At 41.7% G+C, this 19361-nt stretch overlaps 1 protein-coding gene across 3 annotated transcripts; it reads right to left on the reverse strand.

The window, feature by feature from the left end:
* Positions 1 to 929: 929 nt before the first annotated feature.
* Positions 930 to 12918, reverse strand: GATAD1 (GATA zinc finger domain containing 1). 3 transcript variants are annotated; one of them, XM_086696333.1, is made up of 7 exons: positions 12450 to 12918; positions 11540 to 11665; positions 11376 to 11440; positions 10769 to 10847; positions 9831 to 9890; positions 6123 to 6306; positions 930 to 2362 (listed from the first exon to the last, which is right to left on the reverse strand). In XM_086696333.1, exons 1-7 carry the CDS (start codon positions 12699 to 12701, stop codon positions 2172 to 2174), a joined length of 957 nt encoding a protein of 318 aa, XP_086552459.1. In that variant the 5' UTR covers positions 12702 to 12918; the 3' UTR covers positions 930 to 2171. The 3 variants fall into 3 exon arrangements, with proteins under 3 accessions (XP_086552459.1, XP_086552456.1, XP_086552450.1); XM_086696330.1 differs by lacking the exons at positions 10769 to 10847; positions 11376 to 11440 and having other exon boundaries at positions 6101 to 6306; XM_086696324.1 differs by lacking the exons at positions 10769 to 10847; positions 11376 to 11440 and having other exon boundaries at positions 12450 to 12913.
* Positions 12919 to 19361: the final 6443 nt, after the last annotated feature.

A 19361-nucleotide genomic window follows, 5' to 3' on the forward strand; every position in this document is an offset into this window, starting at 1 on the left:
CCTCCATGGCTTCTCTCTCCTGTTCACCTCTCTGCGCCTCATACCTGCTGAGTTCTGTGGTTCAGGTGTGTAGATTGTTGTGTTAATACTCCAATCAGTTTTCTAGGTGTGCAGGATGGTTTAGCATTGATCTGGCTGTATTTCATGGCTAAGAGACACACACACAAAAACCTTCCATGCTGTTCTGCCATCTTGGCTCCTCCCCTTGGTTTTTAATTTTTTTTTAAGTTTATTTTATTTTTTTGACAGAGGGTATGTGCACATGGGAGGGGCAGAGAGAGAAGGAGAGAGAGAATTCCAAGCAGGATCCTCACTGTCAGCACGGAGCCTGACTTGGGGTACGATCCCACACACTGGGAGATCATAACCTGAGCCGAAATCAAGAGTTGGATGCTCAATTGACTGAATCATCCAGGCACCCTGGTTTTAATTTTGTATACACATTTTACTGACAGATAGAAATTTAAAAATTTTGGGGGGTACCTGGCTAGCTCAGTCTGTAGAGTCTGTTGAGGAAGAACGTGAAAATTCAATCTTTATTTTAAAAGATACTACACAAGTATTTACCAATTTATAAACACATGGTATTTATTGTTTTTTCAATATTTCCTAATTTTATTAATTAATTTTTAAAAGATTTTAAGGAATCTCTACACCCAACATGAGGCTTGAATTTACAACCCCAGGACCAAGAGTACCATGCTCCCCTGACTGAACCAGCCAGGCCACCCCATTATTTTTACATTTTAATAAGTATCTTACATTAAGTATTTCTTTTCCCAAGTAGCCATTCTTTGAAATTTTCCTAAAATCAAGTATATGTTGATCAATCTGTTGCTCCAAATTAAGAGTATAACCTTGGTGTTTTATATTTATACCATTAGAAAGCCCCACATTTAAATGTTTAAATGAAATAAATCCAAAGTGAATACAATATGAAAAATACATTTTAATCCAAAAGTTTGAATATTGGCACTTAGCTATTTACAATAGTATTTACAACAAATTTTACTGTAACTTTTGTAGAGATAACTAGGTACATAGAGCTATCTACAGTTGCTTGCTTCTAACATACAAACCATCACTGTGTAGAAAAATGTGAACAGGTAAAACTCAACAACTCAAAATCACTACGATTAAATAAGAGTTGTTTTGCTACAACTCAAAATCACTACGATTAAATAAGATTCTGACAAATTTTCCTGGAGTTGAAAAATGCTGGTTAAGTCACGACAGAATTGGAGGCACGAGTGTATGGTCCCCACTTCTTCCCATTTTCACATTGTTGTCCCCTTACTTAGCTGACCTGCATTTGAAGTAAAACTTACACCTGAATTCTAGACAATTTCATAGAAAACAGGGCTTCTAAGTCTAAGACTTTGTTTTAGGCCTGTTACTATGACTCTATAGCAGATGGTAGACTTTTTGAAGATATTAAATGCTTATGGCCCATTAATCATTTTTATGACGGCCAAAAGGTTGTTCTAATGGTAGTCAAGAAACTACCAAGTGGGATGCCTGAACACTAGGTGTCTCCTATGTGCTTTTCATGAAGTTCAGTCTGCTCTACAAAATTTTATTGTTTGATTGGAAACCTCAGTTTGAGAAAGGGAGGTAAAAACAATGAAGAATGAGCAGCTCTGTTAAGATCAACAAAATAATTCTGAATCTCTTTGCTGCAGAATAAAGTTTTAAAAAGCCCAGTCTAATACAATCATCCACCTATCAGTTTCTTTAAGGTTTAAGTGGCCAAGAGTCTACCTAACATTTTCTAGATGAGAAAATAAAGCTTGTGTAACTTTGTGATAGATACAGTTGGTCATAGCTATATTTTATTTGATTAAGTCCTTAGTCAGAAATCTAAACCTTAATTACCATTTTGTTCTTGTAGAAAAATACAATCCATTTAGAGAATACAATCCATGGAGAAAAATAGATACCACCTGTTCCTAATGGTCTCCCTGGAAATTATAGCCTTTGCCTGTAATTTAATTCCTTGTTATCCCTTTTCACTTTCCAAGTGACTAGTAATAAATAAGGTACTGGTTACTGGGTAGTAGGGAAAAACTTCTTAGTCTTCTTTCCGTCTAGGAATTTCATGAAAGAAATATGTGGCAAGTCATAGAGTACTATGAATCCAAGATAACTGGAAATAAGTTTTACTTTCTAAACTACAAATGGTTGGCAACTGTTTCCTTAATAGTGATTGCAGGAGTAGGTCCAACATGAGTCCATATATAGCCCTTCTCTGGTCTGGTTGGAACCGTGGGAAATGGTGATGAACGTGACTTGAAATATTCAGAAGGTGCGTGACACACAAATTCCAAGTATTCCATCTTCCTTGGAAGATCCTCCTCTGGTCCTAAAAGGCAGTCAGTGGAAAGATTAAATATCTTTTGAACATATATGTCATTTTCACAAAGGGTTAAAATTCCTAAATGGTAGGACAAACCACTCTGGTGACCTGACATTAGTCCTTGACACATGTATTACTCTGAAGTCACTCTCCCCTACTTTTTCTACTTTACCTGTTTAACTCCCCCAAACAGTGACTCAATATAGGAAGGACTCTAAAAATATTAGCACACCAGTGTTTATTATTATGTGCCCATACTGTTCTAAGTACTGCACATACACGGATACTTTGAGTCCTCACAACTTTGCTTGGAGGAAGGCACTATTATTATTCCTGTTCTATGTATCAGGAAAACGAGGCAAGAGAGATTAAGGAACTTGCTCAGGGCCACACAACTAGTAAGTGCTTGGCTATGAACCCAGACAGTCTGGCGCCAGCACCTGTGTTCTGAATCTCTATGGCATACTTCCCATTCTAGTATCTGAGGATTAGAGGAGGAGGTGGGAGAGGAGCCCCAGAGGTGATTCTTCACATCACCGCCTCTGCTGAGAACCCAGTCCTAGAAGTCAGGGAGATGAAAGTCCACTCTTCTATGTACCTACAAGCAGAAGACTTAGAACTGATTGTGTATCAAGCTTCACTCATAGGTGAGAATAACAGCAGTAGTTATTTGTCCCTGAGTTCCCTCTGGAAAAAACGAAAAACCCTTCGTATGAAAAGTAATGCAAGTTCACTGCAGAAAGGTTGAAAATATGGGGTAATTTAAAAACTCTGAACACTGGCACAAAAACAGACACATAGACCAATGGAATAGAATAGAAACCCCAGAACTAGACCCACAAACGTATGGCCAACTCATCTTTGACAAAGCAGGAAAGAACATCCAATGGAAAAAAGACAGTCTCTTTAACAAATGGTGCTGGGAGAACTGGACAGCAACATGCAGAAGGTTGAAACTAGACCACTTTCTCACACCATTCACAAAAATAAACTCAAAATGGATAAAGGACCCGAATGTGAGACAGGAAACCATCAAAACCTTAGAGAAGAAAGCAGGAAAAGACCTCTCTGACCTCAGCCGTAGCAATCTCTTACTCGACACATCCCCAAAGGCAAGGGAATTAAAAGCAAAAGTGAATTACTGGGACCTTATGAAGATAAAAAGCTTCTGCACAGCAAAGGAAACAACCAACAAAACTAAAAGGCAACCAACGGAATGGGAAAAGATATTTGCAAATGACATATCGGACAAAGGGCTAGTATCCAAAATCTATCAAGAGCTCACCAAACTCCACACCCGAAAAGCAAATAACCCAGTGAAGAAATGGGCAGAAAACATGGATAGACACTTCTCTAAAGAAGACATCCGGATGGCCAACAGGCACATGAAAAGATGTTCAGCGTCGCTCCTTATCAGGGAAATACAAATCAAAACCACACTCAGGTATCACCTCACGCCAGTCAGAGTGGCCAAAATGAACAAATCAGGAGACTATAGATGCTGGAGAGGATGTGGAGAAACGGGAACCCTCTTGCACTGTTGGTGGGAATGCAAATTGGTGCAGCCGCTCTGGAAAGCAGTGTGGAGGTTCCTCAGAAAATTAAAAATAGACCTACCCTATGACCCAGCAATAGCACTGCTAGGAATTTATCCAAGGGACACAGGAGTACTGATGCATAGGGGCACTTGTACCCCAATGTTCATAGCAGCACTCTCAACAATAGCCAAATTATGGAAAGAGCCTAAATGTCCATCAACTGATGAATGGATAAAGAAATTGTGGTTTATATACACAATGGAGTACTACGCGGCAATGAGAAAAAATGAAATATGGCCTTTTGTAGCAACATGGATGGAACTGGAGAGTGTGATGCTAAGTGAAATAAGCCATACAGAGAAAGACAGATACCATATGGTTTCACTCTTATGTGGATCCTGAGAAACTTAACAGGAACCCATGGGGGAGGGGAAGGAAAAAAAAAAAAAAGAGGTTAGAGTGGGAGAGAGCCAAAGCATAAGAGACTGTTGAGAACTGAGAGCAAACTGAGGGTTGATGGGGGGTGGGAGGGAGGAGAGGGTGGGTGATGGGTATTGAGGAGGGCACCTTTTGGGATGAGCACTGGGTGTTGTATGGAAACCAATTTGACAATAAATTTCATATATAAATAAAAAAAAAAAACAAAAAAAAAAAAAAACAAAAAACTCTGAACACGTTTTAAACTGTATTAATCAGCAACTTCTTCCTGCAAGTCTATGAGAAACATTTATACCACTTCTTTTGTCAGCTTTGAAATGCATAAAAGTACAGTGGCTGCCATTCCAACTGTACACAATGACATGTTATAAATGTCTAGGATGAATATGTGTGACATGTGGAGGGATACATAATGAAATTTGTTAAGATGCCAGAAATAATAGGGATGGTTGCTTTTCAAATTATTTTTAACTAGATTTTTATAAGTCAATATGCCTAAATAAGCCTAACTCCTGAGCAATAAATTCTTTTAATAGAGTTTAACCTGGGTCGCTCAGAAAAATCTTATCCACATCACTTGTTAGTAGGTATGTATTGCCCCAACTCAAAAACTGATAGCACTCAAACCCCAACTATATAAAATATCTTTCATATTTTCTATAAAGTTCCTTCCTTTTTAACATTTAATGATACTTATGTTTCTTTGCCATGGACTGAGTTATAGTCCCACAAATTCATATGTTGAGGTCCTAACCCCTGAAGTGATGGTGTTTAGAGATGTGCCTTTAGGGAGATAATTAAGGTTAAGTGAGGTCATAGGTGGAAATGCAAGCTGGTGCAGCCACTCTGGAAAACAGTATGGAGGTTCCTCAAAAAACTAAAAATAGAACTACCCTACGACCCAGCAATTGCACTACTAGGCATTTATCCACAGGATACAGGTGTGCTGTCTCGAAGGGACACACGCACCCCAATGTTTATGGCAGCACTATCAACAACAGCCAAAGTTTGGAAAAAGCCCAAATGTCTATCGATGGATGAATGGATAAAGATGTGGTGCATATATATACAATGGAGTATTACTCGGCAATTAAAAAGAATGAAATCTTGCCATTTGCAACTGCATGGATGGAGTTGGGAGGTATTATGCTAAGTGAAATTAGTCAGAGAAAGACAAAAATCATATGACTTAACTCATATGAGGACTTTAAGAGACAAAACAGATGACCATAAGGGAAGGGAAGCAAAAATAATATAAAAACAGGGAGGGGGACAAAACAGAAGAGACTCTTCAATATGGAGAACAAACTGAGGGTTACTGGAGGGGTTGTGGGAGGGGGGATGGGTTTAATGGGTCAGGGGCACTAAGGAATCTACTCCTGAAATCATTGTTGTACTATATGCTAACTAATTTGGATGTAAATTAAAAAAAATAAATAAATAAAACAAGTTAATAAAAAAAAAAATGAGGTCATAGGGTAGAGCCCTAATTTGCTAGGACTGATGTTCTTCTAAGGAGAGGAAGAGACACTAGGAGTGTGCACACACAGAGGAAAGGCCATTTGAGGCCTTAGGGAGAAGGTGGTGCCTACAAGCCAGGAAGAAAGCTCTTATCAGAAAGTGATCTTGACAGCACCTTGATCTTCAACTTCTGGCCTCCAGCATTGTGAGAAAACAGGTTTTGTGTTTATGGCACTCAGCCTGTGCTATTTTGTTATGGCAGCCTGAGCAGACTAATACATTCCTTTATGTAGTAGTGGAGACTTACCTGTGCCACTTGTCATACTCACCGATGATGTACGATGCAGGATCAAACTGGCCCCGGGGGCTAGAGAGGGTGGGAATGAGCCACGTCAGTGCGGCACTCTTCTCGCAATACTGGTCCTGGATGAAGCCCCTGATCTGAGCATAGTAGGGCTTTCCATCTTGTTCATCAATCACAGAAACAACGTCTCCAATTTGGTAATAGACTCCCTGGGGGAGACAGAAGATAATCCCATATTTGAAGTGAAAATAAAAACCACAGCTATGAACTGAAACCTCCTTAACATGAAATAAACAGTTTGCAAAGTGGTCAGTAAAACACCTTTGAGATGGTCTAATATGCATCAACATTTATACTGTTGATGCCAATCCTGAAGTTTTTCACTCTTGAATGAAAATTACACACACGTGAAACTTGCATCTGGAGGAAACATTTATTTATAATGACACTTTGATTTCATATCAGAATTTTCATATCAGATTTTCATATCAGACTTGCTGAAGGCTACATAAGGCAGAGAACGCAGCTGGGGCTCCTTTATCAGCTCAGTGGTCCTTCTCTGTCCTGTACTGAAAAGCAGTGCTTCCTGGATGAGAATATGCTCTATACATCTCCCTCATTGGCATCCATAAAGAAAACGGACATGACAAATTCAAACCCAAAGAAATGACAGAAACTCTTCTGATTATAGTCAGTCTTCAGGATAGGTCCTTTCCCATTCACTTTGATATCCTCCCACAAGACAATTACCTGTATGTCTGGCACTCAAGCTTTCATGTCTTTTTTTAATGTATTTTTTATTTATTTATATTTATTTTTTTAATGTTTATCTTTGGGAGGGGCAGAGAGAATGGGATACACAGAATCAGAAGCAGGCTCCAGATTCTGAGCTGTCTGCACAGAGCCTGATGCTCCAACTCACAGACTGCGAGATCATGACTTGAGTCAAAGTTGGATGCTTAACCGACTGAGCCACCCAGGTGCCCCTCAAGGCCTCATGTCTTATCCCCACTCTACTTCACAGCCAACTAACTAATCTGTACATGTCTGTGTCTAGCCCTCCCTATGACTCTGTCTGCTATCTGTTGTATGTTTTCTCCCCTAGGTCTTGAAAAGGAAATAATCTCTCCTTCCAACACCTATAATGGCTGATCCAAATGATACTCAGCACTTCCTTAGGTACGTGTGGTTCTCAGCTGGTGAAGGAATCCTTGACTTGCAGGAACCAAGTGTGATTTATCACTGCTTCACTCAAAATAGGGCCTTGGCAGCCGGTAAAGCCATTAAAGATATTGTGCGTCTCAACCCTAAAAATAATTCTGAAGAAATACTTGCAGTGAGTGAACTGTGACAGGAGTTTCTCCAGGTGGATCCTTCATTCATGTGTCTAAGGCTGACTGCTGTATGTAGATCACTATGGACAGGTAGGGTTAATGGGGGCTACCATCTGCTACTTCCTAGTTCACATCCATCATCATCTGGTCCTTGTAGACACTACTCAAAGTTCTTTGTCATATAAATACTTTACACTTATGGTTTACTTTGTCTACACATAGAATCATTATTCCCAAATTACCAATGATTAGTTTGTTTTTTCACACATAAAAAAACAGGACCTTGCTTATCATAGGCACTCAAATATATGCTTAATAAATATTAACTCAAAATATATAATCATGTGAAAACAGAACTGCAAGGCAAAGACAATATCTTGGTGAAAGATTCCAATGGCAAGCAGTACCTGGCACATGGTAAGTGTTTATAAACATGTGTTGTGTATGTACCTACATAGAGCAATGGACGTGACTAAGGTACTTGATCTAAAGAGTCCCTTCATTTGCAGGGAGGTTTCAGGGTTTTTGGCAGACAAGAAAGAAGGTCAACACAACATACTGAAGAACACTGGATTAGGAGTAAGCAGAGTGGTTCATGGAGCTCTTTTGCCACAGGAAGGCCATTTAACCATCTGGGGTCTTGGCTGCCCATACTCTTGGCCATCAGACCCAGTGGTTCCCACTCAGCTCCCCCTAGCATGCCTGATCTGGACTCCAGTTCAACAGATTGCAGTGACCTTTTAACTCTCCTGCCCTGGTGCTGACCACAGTGGCACTGCAGTGATGGCCTCTGCAGTACTGGGTATGGTATCTGCAGCATTACCCGAATATCTTGTTGCACTTTGTCCTTATTGTTTAACAAATGTGGATGGTAGATAGCGATAAGAAATCCTGATACTTGTGATAACAGGTCCCACACGCCATTGCCTTTTTGTCAGTTGAGACATGCGTGGAAATCACTAGTACACTAAATCCTTAGCCAAACCAGTTGCTTCTTTTTTTTTTTTTTTTAAGTTTATTTATTTAAGTAAACCCCACATCCAGTGTGGAGATCCCCAAGATCAAGAGCCACATGCTCTTCTGACTGAGCCAGCCAGGTGCCCCCCAAACCAGCTGCTTCTGGACTCAATCTGTAAACTGTATGTTCAGCTGTGAGAGTGATACACAAATTTGAAAACATGATGGATATCAATTTCTACTCTTCATTGAGTGCTTACTCTGCTAAGTGTTTAACATACATGATCTTGCTTGACCCACTGAGGTAGCTGCTATTTACAATCCCTATTTTATAGATGAAGAAACACGAGAGAGGTTGCCACACAGCCCAGTCACACAGCCACTTGCCAGTGCAGCCAGGAGCTGAGCTCGCTCCATGACTTGTTGACTATTTTATCTTTGACAAGTTCATTAATTTCTCTGTGCCTCACTATTTTCATCCATAAAGTGGGAATAACAGCAGCACTTCATGGAGGGGATTGAATGAAGTAAAGCATGTGACATGCTCACCTCGGTGGCTGATGCATAGCAAGCACATGCTAAACTTCAGCTATTTTATTCTTAACAATGATGAAAGGCTGGAAATACAGGACAGATGTTTGCCTGTGTATACAGACCGTTAGTCTGGGCTAACAACAACAACAAAAAAGGTACACAGTATAACACTTGAGTTTCTCAGTGTTTGGTCCACTTTAGTCAGGTATGAAGCACTAATTTGTGTCACTGCCCCCCAAAAGATAATTCAGATCCCAAAACATCAACAGTATTTAATGGCTGCTGCCTGTGCCAGGCCTGCAGGTTTTGGGGCTCTTTTCTGTGTTGCAACTGCTTTCCTAAGGCTTCTGGTTAAAAAATAACAATAGGTCATGTCTCTCCGGAGTAGCAGATGTCTGTGGGCTTTGGATCCCAGGAAACCTGACTTCCTCACTCTTGTATCAAAACATTTTGGACTATTTCACCATGGACTTCTAGTAGATGTTAATCACCACCACTATCCTTATTCCTCTCACTTCTCCTTAAAGGCATTTTAGAATCTCTGTGCCTCCTCTACCCACCAGATATCAGGTCTATACAATCTCTACTAGTCCAAGCCCCTACTCTGCTTCTCACACAGTGACTGTCACAGTGACTAGGATGGTTCACTCTTTCATGACTCCACACTATACGTTAGCATTTCGAGATACTTAAAATAGTTAAAAATAACATGTTTCAATAAGCAACTACCCCTCAGCTCTGGATGAGATGTCTTATACCAGCCACCTATGAGGGAAAATAGTTTAGAAAAGAACAAGAAATAATCACATACCGTACAGAGGAGCAGAGACCTTTGGACTAACCCAACATTTGGCAGCATATCACACAACAGGTCCAAATCTTCCCTCAGTGACCCTACAGGTGCTTACCTTGTAGAAGATCGATTCTGCAGTGATTATAGTGGAAACAGACTCAGGAGCTTTGATGGGCTAGGAAAAAAAACAAAAGCAAACATATTAGCACACTCATAGTGTATTATATGTGTGTAGTGTGTATAGACATTTTCCCAGCCATCTATGAGAATTCTGTAACTTCAGAAATCCTAAATCTATTTATTGACAAGGAGTGCAATAAAAAGACACACGATTTTCTGAATGTTGTGGCAAGGCAGTTTGAATATTTCCACGGCTATTTCTGCTACCAGCAGCTTAAGAATTGCTGAGAACCAAAGCACAAGCTTCTGATTACACTGCTTAGATCCACTGCATGCACTCTCAAAGCTTTATTACATATTAACATTCTAGTTATAAAAATATCCTGGCTCCGATGGCCTGGGCATGATAGGAGTGGAAGTCATAAAAAATGTGTAGGTGAACACAAGGTGAAAAAGTGTCTCCTTTGAAGACATTTTCCATCTCAGCTTATCTGTGGAACTACTAGGATACTCATTGTCATCAGAAGTAATTTTCTAGCAAGGCTGAATTAAGGCTATATGAAGCTTCCTTGGGAGTTCTTAGTAAATTTGTCACCACCCAACCATTCCTGAAATCCCTTCTAAAGCTGCAGTATATGCTGTGTGCCACAACACAAAAACCAGGCCTCCCCAAATATGTCTTGGCATCATCCTTGAAGAAAGGGGTTGCTAGAGAAACTGATACTGAAATAACTGCAGGGCATATTCAGCCACACATGAGTGGAAAATATGTGTTTAAGTGACACAACTATAGTCAAATGCACATTTACTTAACATGCTTTGTCTAGTCAATAAATGCCTCATTTTAAGAAAACTAAATTATAAAAGTCTTAAGTAAATTAGGGGCAACTCTTCTCAATGGGAAAAGAATCTGCAACCTGCACAAGAATATACTGCAGGGCCCCTCTGTGTTTTACAAATGAATATGCCCAACTTCAGAAATGCCTTTGCAGGTAAGTGAAACATTCCTGTTCTGAAAGAACACCATACTAAGGTTTATTTTATTTTATTTTTTTCACCATACTAAGGTTTAAAGAAAGTAGTCTACATTTGTGTTTGACTATTTTCCCCTTGTGTTTACAAAAATCCTGAGTATTTAACTGCAAAAAAGGCGCTTTCAACTACCCCCAGCACAAGTCTGTCAACCATCTATTTTCTTACAGCAGAAGAAGAAAAGGTTAGCAAAATATTTGATTCATATTCATCAAACTGATCATCATAAGTCAGTAAGATACATTTTCTGGGGCTGTAATAACAAACATGTAAATGAATAAGTTACGGTATTATTTACTTCAATCTTTAAAGAATAAAAAGAAATTTTTTTTCCTAATATACCTGGTGATACCAAGAACCATAATCCCACCTCCTCCTTTGCACAGAGGACCCAATAAAATGCATTTGAGGCTTAGGTTTCTTTTAGACTCATATTTTATATTTCCCAGTGGAAACAATTAAAAGCTAAAAAAAAGAGAAAGGATATTATTAACTATAAACAGTAAGCCTCCTGCAACAGTGTTCACTTCCTTTCAGGTAGTGTGGACCACTCCCCAGAATACTGCAGAAAGGCTCCCAAGAGCGAAGTCCAAATGAGAGATGAAGGCAGTGACAGACACACTACACACACAATGCCGTTACCGTAAAAGACACTGTCCACAATCATCTTACATTTTTTAATTTAAAAATATGTCTTCTCCCTTTTCCTTTGGTGGAAACTTTCTTTTCAGCAGCTGGAGCAGATTTGTATTTAGTGTTTCTCAGCCGAGCAGACCTCCTGTGAATTTCCTGCTTACTCTGTTATATGAACAATTAAAGAACAAAAAAGATAAATAAAATTATAGAAAGACTGCTGTCCCGATACAACCATCTTACAAAGACTCCAGAGTACACACTTTATGCTGATTTATAAAAATTAAGTAAAAATGTACCTTTTCCTTTTATGCTGGGTAATCACAGGAACTGGGCTAATTAGAACGCCCTGGGCAAGCATCTCCATAGCCTCCAAAAACGTGTGAACTACTTACAGAAGGGCAGGGGGGCAGGAGTAGCGAGTAAGTCTAGGCCAAGGCAAGAACTATTCATTTGTTGGCATTTATAGTAGTGAACAACCCTTAACGACTGAACTCTCCAGGGCGAGGGTTAGTTAGGTATGGCACTTCCTACAATGGAATACTTACGCTGCCATTTAAAACAATGACAATATTACTTAACATGACATAATGGTAAAATAACTTTAACAGAGAAAGGTCCAGTAGCGTGATCCTGTTTAGTGTCTGTGTATACGTGTGTGTATTGAGATGTCTGGTTACTCCTGCAACTGTTATTACAATGAGGGGGATTTCCGAAGGGTTTTTAATTTTCTTACTTTCTGTACACTTTCAATTTCTGAAAATAACAAAAGGTGCTTACGATGGGCCAAATCAACGAAGATCTTTTCGTGGTGGGAGGAGGCGGCCCGCTCTAGCAGGGTCCCACGGTCGGGGAAGGGCCCAGGGCGCGCCCCCTCCCCGCCCAGCCGGCCTCCGCCCGCCTCAAGCCCAGTCGGCCTCCGCCTGCGGGAGGGGCCATTGAAGCTCACCTGCTTGCCGCCCCCGCCCCCGTTGCTCTGCGGAGGGGCAGCAGAGGTGCTAGCGAAGGTCGCCGCGCCGAAGCCGCCACCGCCGCTGCTGCCCCCCGTCCCGCCAGTCGCCCCTGTGCCGGCGCCCCCGCCGCCCGCGCCGCCCCGGCCCGTGCAGTGGTGGCAGAGGATCTCCCCTTGCGGGCCCTTCTTCCACATAGAGGACGACGTGGTCTTGCAGACGCTGCAGGTAGGCTTCAGGCCCAGTGGCATCGTGGCGGGCTCGGACGGCCCCCGCGGGCGCAGCGACACGGGAATGGCGACCGCCGGCCCGGGCCGCCCGCTGGTCGGCCCGCCACTCCCAGCGACAGGAAGAGCGGCGCGGGCGCCGAGCTGTCCACGAAGGGAACAGAGCGCGGCCGCTGCCCCCTGGAGGCAGGAAGGCGGTTCCACCCGCTCTGCGCGGGACACCTACACCCGGAGGCTCTCAGCGCCAGGAGGTGGGCTCGGAGGCGGGACCCGGCCTGGGAAACTTCCGGCGATGAGCGGGGCCTGCGCGGCGCTGGCCTGCCCCCACCCCCTGACCGGAAGTGCGCCCCCCCCCCCCCCCCGGGATTTCTGGAATTGGACCCTTGATCTCCTACTAGGGAACTGATCTCCTACTAGGGCAGACTTTTGCAAACTTTTTGGCCTTAGGCCTGGGACTGGCAGGTAAAATGCAGAACACCAAATTAAATTTGAATTTCAGATAATATTTTGGTATGGGTGTATCCCATGCAATATTTGTTTATCTGAAATTCAATTTAACTGGGTGTGCTGTATTTTTATTTGCTAAATCTGGCACTCCTACTGAGGACCCCTTTACGGTCTTAAAAATTATAATTTAGAACCCCCTCTCCCCCCCCCCCCCCCCTGCCCCCCAGTACTCTTGTTTACAGGAGTTACATCCATGGACATTTATGCATTAGGAGTTGAAATACATTTTATTTTATTTTTATTTTTATTTTTTTATCATTTCTTTTTTCAATATATGAAATTTATTGTCAAACTGGTTTCCATACAACACCCAGTGCTCATCCCAAAAGGTGCCCTCCTCAGTACCCATCACCCACCCTCCCCTCCCTCCCACCCCCCATCAACCCTCAGTTTGTTCTCAGTTTTTAAGAGTCTCTTATGCTTTGGCTCTCTCCCACTCTAACCTCTTTTTTTTTTTTTTTCTTCTCCTCCCCCATGGGTTTCTGTTAAGTTTCTCAGGATCCACATAAGAGTGAAAACATATGGTATCTGTCTTTCTCTGTATGGCTTATTTCACTTAGCATCACACTCTCCAGTTCCATCCACGTTGCTACAAAGGGCCATATTTCGTTCTTTCTCATTGCCATGTACTACTCCATTGTGTATATAAACCACAATTTCTTTATCCATTCATCAGTTGATGGACATTTAGGCTCTTTCCATAATTTGGCTATTGGTGAGAGTGCTGCTATAAACATTGGGGTACAAGTGCCCCTATGCATCAGTACTCCTGTATCCCTTGGGTAAATTCCTAGCAGTGCTATTGCTGGGTCATAGGGTAGGTCTATTTTTAATTTTCTGAGGAACCTCCACACTGTTTGCCAGAGTGGCTGCACCAATTTGCATTCCCACCAACAGTGCAAGACGGTTCCCGTTTCTCCACATTCTCTCCAGCATCTATAGTCTCCTGATTTGTTCATTTTGGCCACTCTGACTGGCGTGAGGTGATATCTGAGTGTGGTTTTGATTTGTATTTCCCTGATAAGGAGCGACATTGAGCATCTTTTCATGTGCCTGTTGGCCATCTGGATGTCTTCTTTAGAGAAGTGTCTATCCATGTTTTCTGCCCATTTCTTCACTGGGTTATTTGTTTTTCGGGTGTGGAGTTTGGTGAGCTCTTGATAGATTTTGGATACTAGCCCTTTGTCCGATATGTCATTTGCAAATATCTTTTCCCATTCCGTTGGTTGCCTTTTCATTTTCTTGGTTGTTTCCTTTGCTGTGCAGAAGCTTTTTATCTTCATAAGGTCCCAGTAATTCATTTTTGCTTTTAATTCCCTTGCCTTTGGGGATGTGTCGAGTAAGAGATTGCTACGGCTGAGGTCAGAGAGGTCTTTTCCTGCTTTCTCCTCTAGGGTTTTGATGGTTTCCTGTCTCACATTCAGGTCCTTTATCCATTTTGAGTTTATTTTTGTGAATGGTGTGAGAAAGTGGTCTAGTTTCAACCTTCTGCATGTTGCTGTCCAGTTCTCCCAGCACCATTTGTTAAAGAGACTGTCTTTTTTTCCATTGGATGTTCTTTCCTGCTTTGTCAAAGATGAGTTGGCCATACGTTTGTGGGTCTAGTTCTGGGGTTTCTATTCTATTCCATTGGTCTATGTGTCTGTTTTTGTGCCAATACCATGCTGTCTTGATGATGACAGCTTTGTAGTACAGGCTAAAGTCTGGGATCGTGATGCCTCCTACTTTGGTCTTCTTCAAAATTACTTTGGCCATTCGGGGCCTTTTGTGGTTCCATATGAATTTTAGGATTGCTTGTTCTAGTTTCGAGAAGAATGCTCGTGCAATTTTGATTGGGATTGCATTGAATGTGTAGATAGCTTTGGGTAGTATTGACATTTTGACAATATTTATTCTTCCAATCCATGAGCACAGAATATTTTTCCATTTCTTTATATCTTCTTCAATACCTTCATAAGCTTTCTATAGTTTTCAGCATACAGATCTGTTACATCTTTGGTTAGCTTTATTCCTAGGTATTTTATGCTTCTTGGTGCAATTGTGAATGGGATCAGTTTCTTTATTTGTCTTTCTGTTGCTTCATTATTAGTGTATAAGAATGCAACTGTCTTCTGTACATTGATTTTGTATCCTGCAACTTTGCTGAATTCATGTATCAGTTCTAGCAGACTTCTGGTGGAGTCTATCGGATTTTCCATGTATAGTATCATGTCATCTGCGAAAAGTGAAAGCTTGACTTCATCTTTGCCCATTTTGACGCCTTTGATTTCCTTTTGTTGCCTGATTGCTGATGCTAGAACTTCCAGCACTATGTTAAACAACAGCGGTGAGAGTGGGCATCCCTGTCGTGTTCCTGATCTCAGGGAAAAAGCTCTCAGTTTTTCCCCATTGAGGATGATGTTAGCTGTGGGCTTTTCATAAATGGCTTTTATGATGTTTAAGTATGTTCCTTCTATCCCGACTTTCTCAAGGGTTTTTATTAAGAAAGGGTGCTGAATTTTGTCAAAGGTCTTTTCTGCATTGATTGACAGGATCATATGGTTCTTATCTTTTCTTTTATTAATATGATGTATCACGTTGATTGATTTGCGAATGTTGAACCAGCCCTGCATCCCAAGAATGAATCCCACTTGATCATGGTGAATAATTCTTTTTATATGCTGTTGAATTCGATTTGCTAGTATCTTATTGAGAATTTTTGCATCCATATTCATCAGGGATATTGGCCTGTAGTTCTCTTTTTTTACTGGGTCTCTGTCTGGTTTAGAAATCGAAGTAATACTGGCTTCATAGAACGAGTCTGGAAGTTTTTTGGAATAGCTTGAGAAGGATAGGTATTATCTTTGCTTTAAACGTCTGGTAGAACTCCCCTGGGAAGCCATCTGGTCCTGGACTCTTATTTGTTGGGAGATTTTTGATGACTGATTCAATTTCTTCACTGGTTATGGGTCTGTTCAGGCTTTCTATTTCCTCCTGATTGAGTTTTGGAAGAGTGTGGGTGTTTAGGAACGTGTCCATTTCTTCCAGGTTGTCCAATTTGTTGGCATATAATTTTTCATAGTATTCCCTGATAATTGTTTGTATCTCTGAGGGATTGGTTGTAATCATTCCATTTTCATTCATGATTTTATCTATTTGGGTCATCTCCCTTTTCTTTTTGAGAAGCCTGGCTAGAGGTTTGTCAATTTTGTTTATTTTTTCAAAAAACCAACTCTTGGTTTCGTTGATCTGCTCTACAGTTTTTTTAGATTCTATCTTGTTTATTTCTGCTCTGATCTTTATTATTTCTCTTCTTCTGCTGGGTTAGGCTGACTTGGCTGTTCTGCTTCTATTTCCTTTAGGTGTGCTGTTAGATTTTATATTTGAGATTTTTCTTGTTTCTTGAGATAGGCCTGGATTGCAATATATTTTCCTCTCAGGACTGCCTTCGCTGCATCCCAAAGCGTTTGGATTGTTGTATTTTCATTTTCGTTTGTTTCCATATATTTTTAAATTTCTTCTCTAATTGCCTGGTTGACCCATTAATTCTTTAGTAGGGTGTTCTTTAACCTCCATGCTTTTGGAGGTTTTCCAGACTTCTTCCTGTGGTTGATTTCAAGCTTCATAGCATTGTGGTCTGAAAGTATGCATGGTATAATTTCAATTCTTGTATACTTATGAAGGGCTGTTTTGTGACCCAGTATATGATCTATCTTGGAGAATGTTCCATGTGCACTCGAGAAGAAAGTATATTCTGTTGCTTTGGGATGCAGAGTTCTAAATATATCTGTCAAGTCCATCTGATCCAATGTCTCATTCAGGGCCCTTGTTTCTTTATTGACCGTGTGTCTAGATGATCTATCCATTTCTGTAAGTGGGGTGTTAAAGTCCCCTGCAATGACCACATCCTTATCAATAAGGTTGCTTATGTTTATGAGTAATTGTTTTATATATTTGGGGGCACCCGTATTCGGCGCATAGACATTTATAATTGTTAGCTCTTCCTGGTGGATAGACCCTGTAATTATTATATAATGCCCTTCTTCATGTCTTGTTACAGCCATTAATTTAAAGTCTAGTTTATCTGATATAAGTATGGCTCCTCCAGCTTTCTTTTGGCTTCCAGTAGCATGATAAATAGTTCTCCATCCCCTCACTCTCAATCTAAAGGTGTCCTCAGGTCTAAAATGAGTCTCTTGTAGACAGCAAATAGATGGTCTTGTTTTTTTATCCATTCTGATACCCTATGTCTTTTGGTTGGTGCATTTAATCCATTTACATTCAGTGTTATTATAGAAAGATACGGGTTTAGAGTCATTGTGATGTCTGTATGTTTTATGCTTGTAGCGATGTCTCTGGTACTTTGTCTCACAGGATCCCCCTTAGGATCTCTTGTAGGGCTGGTTAGTGGTGACAAATTCCTTCAGTTTTTGTTTGTTTGGGAAGACCTTTATCTCTCCTTCTATTCTAAATGACAGACTTGCTGGATAAAGGATTCTCGGATGCATATTTTTTCTGTTCAACACATTGAAGATCTCCTGCCAATCCTTTCTTGCCTGCCAAGTTTCAAAAGAGAGTTCAGTCACCAGTCTTATAGGTCTCCCTTTATATGTGAGGGCACGTTTATCCCTTGCTGCTTTCAGAATTTTCTCTTTATCCTTGTATTTTGCCAGTTTCACTATGATATGTCATGCAGAAGATCGATTCAAGTTACGTCTGAAGGGAGTTCTCTGTGCCTCTTGGATTTCAATGCCTTTTTCCTTCCCCAGTTCAGGGAAGTTCTCAGGTATTATTTCTTCAAGTACACCTTCAGCACCTTTCCCTCTCTCTTCCTCCTCTGGGATACCAATTATGCGTTTTTATTTCTTTTTAGTGTATTACTTAGTTCTCTAATTTTCCCCTCATACTCCTGGATTTTTTTATCTCTCTTTTTCTCAGCTTCTTCTTTTTCCATAATTTTATCTTCTAGTTCACCCATTTTCTCCTCTGCCTCTTCAATCCGAGCCGTGGTCGTTTCCATTTTATTTTGCATCTCGTTTAAAGCATTTTTCAGCTCCTCGTGACTGTTCCTTAGTCCCTTGATCTCTGTAGCAAGAGATTCTCTGCTGTCCTTATACTGTTTTCAAGCCCAGCGATTAATTTTATGATTATTATTCTAAATTCACTTTCTGTTATATTATTTAAATCCTTTTTGATCAGTTCATTAGCTGTTGTTATTTCCTGGAGATTCTTTTGAGGGGAATTCTTCCATTTGGTCATTTTGGATAGTCCCTGGAGTGGTGCGGATCTGCAGGGCACTTCCCCTGTGCTGTGGTGTATAACTGGAGCTGGTGGGCGGAGTCGCAGTCAGACCTGATGTCTGCCCCCGGCCCACCGCTGGAGCCACAGTCAGACTGGCGTGTGCCTTCTCTTCCCCTCTCCTAGGGGCGGGATTCACTGTGGGGTGGCGTGGCCCATCTGGGCTACTTGCACACTGCCAGGCTTGTGGTGCTGGGGATCTGGCGTATTAGCTGGGGTGGATCGCCAAGGTGCACAGGGGCGGGAGGGGCAGGCTTAGCTCACTTCTCCTTTTGTGATCCACTTCAGGAGGGGCCCTGTGGCACCGGGAGGGAGTCAGACCCGCTGCCGGAGGTTTGGCTCCGCAGAAGCACAGCGTTGGGTGTTTGCGCGGAGCAAGTAAGTTCCCTGGCAGGAACTGGTTCCCTTTGGGATTTTGGCTGGGGGATGGGCGAGGGAGATGGCGCTGGCGAGCGCCTTTGTTCCCCACCAAACTGAGCTCTGTTGTCCCCAGGGCTCAGCAACTCTCCCTCCCTTTGTCCTCCAGCCTTCCCACTTTCCAAGCAGAGCTGTTAACTTATGACTTCCCAGATGCTAAGTCATGCTTGCTGTCGGAACACACTCCGGCCCCTCCGCTTTTGCAAGCCAGACGGGGGGCTCTGCTTGGCCGGCAGGCCGCCCCTCCACCCCAGCTCCCTCCCGCCAGTCCATGCAGCACGCACCGCCTCTCTGTCTTTCCTACCCTCTTCCGTGGGCCTCTTGTCTGGGCTTGACTCCAGAGCCTCCGTTCTGCTAGTCTTCTGGCGGTTTTCTGGGTTATTTAGGCAGGTGTAGGTGGAATCTAAGTGATCAGCAGGACTCACGGTGAGCCCAGCGTCCTCCTACGCCGCCATCTTCTGCACCACATTTTCTGAAATACAT

This window comes from Puma concolor, chromosome A2 (genome assembly GCF_028749965.1).
Source record: "Puma concolor isolate L17-30 chromosome A2, mPumCon1.1.hap2, whole genome shotgun sequence".
NCBI classification, from domain to species: Eukaryota; Metazoa; Chordata; class Mammalia; order Carnivora; family Felidae; genus Puma; species Puma concolor.

Bases quoted from the DNA above. Each gene is read 5' to 3' on its own strand.
- GATAD1 (XM_086696333.1), bottom strand. From the start codon at position 12,701: ATGCCACTGGGCCTGAAGCCTACCTGCAGCGTCTGCAAGACCACGTCG. The intron at 11,666-12,449 runs GTGAGCTTCAAT...TTCATATAACAG, and splicing joins GGGGCGGGGGCGGCAAGCAG to AGTAAGCAGGAAATTCACAG. The intron at 10,848-11,375 runs GCTTACTGTTTA...GTGTTCTTTCAG, and splicing joins AGTGAACACTGTTGCAGGAG to AACAGGAATGTTTCACTTAC.